This window comes from Ailuropoda melanoleuca, chromosome 14 (genome assembly GCF_002007445.2).
Source record: "Ailuropoda melanoleuca isolate Jingjing chromosome 14, ASM200744v2, whole genome shotgun sequence".
Lineage (NCBI taxonomy): Eukaryota > Metazoa > Chordata > Mammalia > Carnivora > Ursidae > Ailuropoda > Ailuropoda melanoleuca.
Window position 1 is genome coordinate 10,726,231 of NC_048231.1, and position 7,930 is coordinate 10,734,160.

General features: G+C 46.0%; 1 protein-coding gene across 3 annotated transcripts in view; it reads right to left on the minus strand.

The window, feature by feature from the left end:
- Nucleotides 1-7,271, minus strand: part of DCAF5 (DDB1 and CUL4 associated factor 5) — a 91,768-nt gene extending 84,497 nt beyond the window's left edge. Inside the window, exon 1 of one of the 3 annotated variants that reach the window (XM_034642814.1) lies at nucleotides 6,875-7,271. In XM_034642814.1, coding sequence (XP_034498705.1) covers nucleotides 6,875-7,088 — 214 coding nt within the window. In that variant the 5' untranslated portion in view covers nucleotides 7,089-7,271. The remainder of the gene's footprint in view (nucleotides 1-6,874) is intronic. The other 2 variants (XM_011222059.3, XM_002917023.4) reach the window with 2 other exon arrangements.
- Nucleotides 7,272-7,930: the final 659 nt, after the last annotated feature.

Below are 7,930 nucleotides of genomic sequence, written 5' to 3' on the forward strand. Positions count from 1 at the left end.
TGTAGTTATTATTAAGATTAAAGAGGCACACATAGTATGTTTCCATTAAATATTTTTAATGAATAAATAAACATAAGATACCTGTGTGGAATAAGTTAACTTTATTTACAGCAAAACACAGAAATATAATTTATCATCTAAGAGGAGCAACTAGATTGCACATGTGCTCAGAAATTGCTAATTTCTCAGCTTTCAATTTTTAAAAGAGATCCAGAAAAGGTGAATTGCCCTATAAGAAAAGGGAAAGAAAAATATAAAAAGGTGACCTAGAACGTGCCTGGGAGCAACGGGCCCTACTTGGCTTGCTGACTGCCAAAGACTAGCAAGGTAGCTCTGGGCAAGTTATCTTTCTACTTTTCCACTTCCTTTTCCATAAAATGAAGATCCTTCCTTCTGTCTGATTCAATGAGGAAAAAAGAAGATACAAAAAAGACTAACTACTGCAGTATTTCCCAGGTTTCAGTCAATCTCTATCAACTTTTGATTTTTGCCATATCCATGTAACACATGCAACATTATTTTTCTTTAAACTGACTTTTAAAAATTTTAACCTCACCTTAAGCAATAAATTCATTAAAAATATTTTATACATGCTGGTTAACTTTTCCATATATAAAAATAAATGTACTATTAAAATTTAAATATTTATTCAAAGATCACCTAAAATCAGCTTACATATTCACAGGCAAATAGTCACCTAACCCTTCTAACTTAAAATCAAAATTTTAAAGAAAACAGAGAATCAAGTAAAAAAGAAATGTAATTTCACATTCTCACAATAATCTGAGGTTAATCCTAACAGATTAATATTCAGTTCTCTACTTGTAAGAGACAATACGTATAATATGGGGCACCAAAAATTGAAAACAGAATCGATTCCTTCTTAACCTACGTAATCTTCATTTGAATTAGGATTTTAGTTCCTTTGATTTTAAAAGGCTTTAATTCTACTCTTGAGTATATAAATTCAGACTAAAACAATAAGAAAAGCAATTACTTCTTGAAACCATAAAAAAGAAAAAAAATAAAATTAAGTGCTATTTATTAACAAATGGAAGTGCTCTTCAACTGGCTCAATGCATAAGATAAATGCATCTACTTCTTAACTCAGGAGGCAGCAACTGTGTTTCAAGTTTTACTGGTCAATAAAGTTTCCCTGATCTAAATGATTCCAAATGCGCTTCACATCCAAATCTAACAATAATGAGTGAATGAGCACACACTTGTGGTCACCAGGATACATAACTGAGGGCTACTGCTCCTCTTAGGAACTCTTAGTATATCAAAAACACATTGGCTAAGTTAAGTCAGTGGTGATCCTTTGAACAATACAGAACATAAAGACAGCTTTTTGCTGTGTTAATAATGTCTAATAAGACTGGTGGCCATCAGTTCAACCTCACTAGCTTATTTTAAAGTAGAAGTGACAAACCTGGGCATAATTCTAAATTTGCCAATCTTTGACAGGTATCAATTAGCTGACTGAAGAACAAGAGGGGAAAATAAAATGTGCATCTATAAATATCCACGTTACCTTATCCTTATGACACGATCTCTATAATTTATCATAGCAATGTCCTCCAAGGCCATCTCTATGAGCCTTCTTTCTTTCCCACTAAACCTCATAAGCAAGAGGATTATTTGCTGTTAAGTACTGCAAACCAGAGAAAAATCAGGGATCTATTAAAGTATCATAAAGCAGAGGGGAAATATTTTTTAAAGGGCCATGCACCGTTACAGATGATAAGTAAATGTTCCTAAAATGCAAGCTTGAGAGCATGGTTTATACCTGATTCATCATTTCTGTTCTAATTGCTTCTGCTTTATAAACTATGCACTCAAAAACTATTTGTTGAATTAATTAATAGACCAAAGGATAAAATTTAACAACTTCAGAGCAATGCATTATCAGTAAATAGAAAAGTCCAGAAGAAATACCAATTCCCTAATCACCTTATTAAAATGTATGTACTATGAAAGCTTTTTCAAGTCACAAATCTGCCCCACCACTAACCATATTTTTCCTGATAAACTAACCACTCGACCAACGAATTCATTCCAATTAAATACATGAGAAGTTCTAATGAGGTTAAGACTGGCTAAAGACAAACACTTTGTAGATAACATTCTCTTAGATCAATTTATTTACAAAAAACTGATTCCATAAAATTGATAGAACTAGTGATTGGGAAACAGAAAATGATCATGAATTAACAGCTTCAAATTGAGCATATGGTTATTATCACAGCTATTATTTGATGCTTAAAAATAAGCTTTGATGACAATGCTGGGGTTAAGCTTATTTACAAAGCATTTTTAACAGTTCATCTCATTGAGAGCCTTCTCAATTTTTCACATTGTACTGTGCTATGTGCAAATAAATGTAAGATATTGGAAGTGTCAATCTCCTAAAAGCTTTTGGTGAGGTTCAAGCTAAATAACAATACGAAGAGTTGCAGCAGTGGCAACCAGAGCAAAAGCAAGGGCTAGGCCCTGGTGTTAAAAACTTTACAAGTGTTATTTCATGCAGTCCTCGCCACAATCCTGTGGGGTATTACTGCTCTTATTATATAGCTGAGGAAGTGGAGAGTGAGTGACTTAACAAAGGTAACCCAGTTAGCAAGTAGTTGATATTCACCCCCAGGCAGCCTGACCCCTCAATTCATGCTATTAATCTCTACCTAACTTATGATAATAAAGTCAGAGACCCATGTAAAATAGAAATAGGACTAGTTATCTCAGTTAGAAATATTATGACCAAGTAAATATAGTTAAATGCTTCTCCCCATTCACAACTCCTATTGACTAGCACTTTGAAACAGTAGAGTTACTGACCCTATTTGAAAAGCTTCTGAAGGTGCTTTTCCTATATTTTACTCCTAAGCATCAAGAAAGAGATCATAATCTCTCACTGAAACTCAAAACTTCATACTAATGGCCTATTAATCTGCTAGTTCTACAGGTTCTAATATCAATTAGTCTTAAATATCAATTTATATCAAATTGATTATAACATTTATCAAATTATATCAAATATCAAAAAATATTGTTAGATGCAACCAAAGACTTAAAGGGTAAACCCAGGATATCTCTGAAATACATGTTCTAGCATACACTCCTTGATGTTGGTAGGATGTCTTAGGAGTAGTACTCCAACATACATTATGCCTTCTTATTCCACATCAAAAAGTCACAAAACTATCCTGTCTGCCCCATTTGCACAGGTCTGTTACCAATACTGTAAGAACAAGTGTCAGCTAATAAGGGTATCACAAGTTAAAAGTACCAAAGGGAGAGAAAACAAGCTCAGCATTTTCTGAGAGACCTGGCATTCTATTCAACACACAACCTAAACTTTACCTAATGTGGCTCTCACGAGAGCCCTTCAGGTAAGTGCTGGTACATCACGAAACAGACCCAGAGAGGCTTAGCAACTTGACTACAAGGTCACACATTAAATGACATAGCAGTGATTTCAACCATGTGTATGCTAATACCACACTGCCTTACAGGATAGCACAGTAACGTCCTTTGATGAACAATAAAGAAAAATACTTTTTAAGTTAAAGTATTTTAATGTTTTAAAATATATAAAAAAAAAAATCCTCCCACTTGTTGCTGACAGTCTCACTGCCCAGCAGAACACCTTTTCTCCTTCCTGATTTTCTCTGGTTTACTCTTAATATCTGCTGGCCTCACTGGGCCCTGGAAAAGGGGCCAACTGTTAGAACAAAACAGCAATGATGTATCCTTAACAATTCTTATTTTATAAGGCCACAGGAATCATGCAAATATTTCTGCCCTGGGTCTAAGTTAATTCTACCAAATAGTGACGTGTCAGTTACAAGAAATGTGAGCCTGCCCAAACATTAAGGAATGAAAATAGTGAACAAACTATGAATACACTATCTTTTTAATCACCACTTTCTGAGGCGCCTGGGTGGCTCAGTCGTTAAGCATCTGCCTTCGGCTCAGGGCGTGATCTCGGCGTTCTGGGATCAAGCCCCACATGGGTCTCCTCCACTGGGAGCCTGCTTCTTCCTCTCCCACTCCCCCTGCTTGTGTTCCCTCTCCCGCTGGCTGTCTCTCTCTCTCTCAAATAAATAAAATCTTAATAATAATAATAATCACCACTTTCTGAAGTCTTTAACCAATCCAGACAAGATACAAGAGAAACAACAAAATGCATAAAGGTAATCTCATTACCATCCCAGAGTCCAGCCTCCCACCACATTATTGTGAAACATTAGGGACAGATAGCATTAACTTCAAACCCTAAGAGCCTTTCCCCTCAGGTATTGACTGCTAAAGAAGGACAATGATAGATAAGAGAAGATGTAAGCCTGATACTTTAAATAGTTTTAAATTGGGGAAGATTATTGAAGGACTTCCCAGAACAATATTTAACTAGCTTTAACAAGTTAAGGTGTATTTATGACTCTCAAGAGCCGGCTTCCTTATCTGAAGCAAACAGGAGGAACTTTCTGTTCACAGAAGTTGTACTGATAATGGAAGGTGAATAGCTAAAAAGGCTTTTAACCAAAAGTGTACGTTCAGGGAATCAGTAAGAAAAGCTAAGTGTACCTGAGCTAAACTTGGCCCGCGGGGGGGGAGGGGTCCTTATGCATGGACTGGGAACAAGGACAGGAGTAGATAAAAAGGAAACAGGAAGGACTGAGCTAGAGGAAGTGTGATGGGAAGGAGGAGGAGTAAGGAGCAAAGAAGACTGAAACCCAGAAAGTAATGATGGAGATGGGCAACTCAGGCCTAGAAAAATAAGGAAATAAATGCCTAAAACCAGGTTTGCCAGAGCCTGCCCTGTGGAAAGGACTCTCCTCTTCTACAGACCACAATTAAGATAAATTAACTGGCCAAGACTAGAGAAAATGGGGTTCATTTGAGACATAGAGGAAGGTCCTGCACAAGGGTAACTTATTGAGAATGGAGGCAACATTGTAGTATTTTTTAAAAAGTGTTAACTTAAAATGGGTGAATTGTATGGCATGTGAATTATATCTTAATAAATCTGTTATTTTTAAAAAGTGTTAAGCTGGGAAATGTATGACTGTACTCACGATTTAATTGCCATGATTAGTTCAGCCTATAAAAGAGTAGCCCCCCTCAAATTCCCTCACCCAGGAGAGAGAATTTCCTTGTGTCTGGGGACATCTCTGTTGGAAAACATCAGTCTGGAAAGGAGACTAGAGTATAATGAATACAGAAGAAAAAACCGGTGAGCTCTTTAAAGAGATCTTCCCCATTTCTGCCCTTGGAATTTTTGGCAGTGTTGGGGAAGGAAGCTTTTGTTTGGGGTATGCCTTGAAGTAGAATATCGGGTTTCTTCAGGGGATGATCTAGGGCCAAAATCTACCTAGTCAAAGAGAAAACGATCTCGGGTGGAAAAGTCAAGTCAGTTCTGGAGAAACCCCAGAAGGTTTATCGTGAAATGATCACACAAGTCTTATCTCTGCTACCCCTAAATTGGACTGTACGCCCGTGCCACTTCCGACTGTTACTCGAGAAGAAAACGGATGCTTTGCCGTGATCCCAGAAGTTTCTGGCCAACTGCCCACTGACGTAAATTAGAAAACCATTCGGGGACCGGCCTGGGTGAAGCGAAGCGCCACGTCCAGCGCAGGGCTCCCTCCGGCTTCCTCCCTCTCAATGCAGGAAAACGGACGGAGCAGGGTAGAAGGCGAGCGGGAACGCCAGATCAGCCGTCTTCGCCCTCCGCCCCTTCGCCCGCTTTCGGGGAGCCGCCCCCAGCGGACCCCATCCCACTCGCCCGCCTGGGGCCCGAGACCCCCGGGAGGAGGGCAGCGGCGGAGAGCGCCCCCACGGGCAGCAGGAGCACCTCCCCCGGGTCAGCTGTCGCCGCGGCCCGCCCGGCCCGGGCCTCCCCGGGAGCAATAGGCTATCGATTCAGCTGCCTGTCGCTAGGAGCCCCGGGAGAGCGAGGCCTACACCGCCCGGCCGGAGCCCCGGCCTCGATTTCGCCACTTTCCCACACCAGAGGGGGAGCCCGGGGGCAGCCGAGCCCAGCTGCGCGGGAGGGAGGAGGAGCGGAGACCACCTGCAACCGCAGCGGCCGGCAAAGGGGGTTGCGGGCGCGGGGCTGCAGCCAGCAAGTCTCCGGGGGTCGCTCACCCACCACACCCCGCCTCACAAGTTGCGCATTCAAGTTCAGGCCGGTGTCCCTTAGCCTCCAGAGCCTTCGGCACTGCCTACACCGTAAGAAAAACACGACGCGGAAGAGGCCACTACAGCGAAGGGAGATGGAGCCGGGCCCCTGAGGGCGCCGACGGGGGCGGCCAACAGCGACCCGCCGGCTCCTCTCCTCGCTCACCCAGCCAGCCCCCCGAGTCGCGGCCCCCGAGCCCTCGGCGGCCGGCCTGTCACCGCCCGGCCCCCAGCCCCAAGGCCCCTGCTCCCGGACACCGGCGCCAGGGACTCGAGATCCCCCTGGCCTCCGGCGCGCCTCGGCCTCCTCCCCCTCCGAATCCCCAAAATGCCCCCCGCACCTTTTAAAGTACACGGAGGAAGAGTTTCCCATCAAACTTTGTCAGGCGGTAATCTCGCCCCCCTCCCCGACCCACACTTCCAGGGCAGTCATCAGGAGAGATCACTGTGCACTTGGGGGTAAAGCGAATTAAGGACCTGTCAACCATTTTAGGTCTTTTTTACAAGACATCCTCTCCTTCCCCTCCCTCCCCCTGCAAGGGTTTGAATTTGACACCAAACCTTCCCACCGCAGAAGGGGGGTTGAGGAGGGAGGGGGTGGGGGCGGAGGGCAGAAGGAGGGTGGCGAGGGAAAGCGAAAGGGGAGGTTGGAAGGGGGCCGGGAGGCGCGGGGCGGGGAAGGGGGTTGATTTACCTGAGACCAGCCACTGGCCTCCATTGTTGGAGAATTCAATGGCATTGACACAGCCGAAGTGGCCGAGGAGGTCCTTCTTGTAGAGGTTTCTGCAGCCCCGCAGGCGTCTCCTCTGAAAGTCCTGAGTGAGCAGGGGGTCCCCATGCAAGCCCCGCTGGGACAAGAAGCCCACCACTGACCTCATGCTGCCCCCCAGGCCAGCTCTCCTCTTCATGCTGGAACCGCCGCCGCCGCCGCTCGCGCCGCCGCCCCTCCCTCGGCCTCACGCGCGGCCGCCGCTCTCCCCCCACCCAGCCCTCCCCCCGCGTTGCGATCCGGATGGTTCTTTAACCAGCCATGGCAGACTGAGCGAGGTGTGCAGACACTCGGTGGCGTTCGCGGCTTCCTGAGGGTCCCCTCCCTCCCTTTCCCCCCTAGGCTCCTCCCTCTCCTTCTCCGCCTCCTCCAGCAGCTGATCCTCAGCTGCGGCCGCGCTTCCGCGACGCGCGGCCCTTCCGCCGGCCGCGGGTGCCGGGAGAACGCGGGCGGCGGCTGCCCCTCCCCCGCCGCGGGCTCCTGGCCGGAAGAACGCGGGCGGCTGGCCTGGAGACCGCGGGCGGAGGCGCGGCTTTCCCGCCCTAGCTCCTCCCGGCGCTGCGCCCCCTGAGCGCCGCACTCTGTGAAGTTGAGGGCGCGTAACAATCGGAGCAGTAGCGGGGCTGCGGGCTCGCCTTCCTCCCCCGGCGGCCGGAGCTCCTTCGCCGCCGGCGGGCCCGGCTGCAGGGCGAGTTGGGCTCCTCGCTCTTTTTTTCGGTGGGGACAATGCAACCCGGGGTGGCAACGGGTGGAGGACGGGCTTTGGTCGCCCTCCCTCGGTTCGTCTCCTCCTGGGGCCGCATGAGCCCAGTCCAAGGGAGGGGAACCAGGAGTTAGGGCTGGACACGGGGTAAGGCCGCTTGGGGGTTTTGTGAGTGCACCCGTCCCTCCCCCACCAAGTAAAATTTTAATACTACCCCCCCCCCGTCCCGGGTTCAGTACTCCTTTCCTACAGCCGTTCAGTAAAAAGGCTAAACTGTT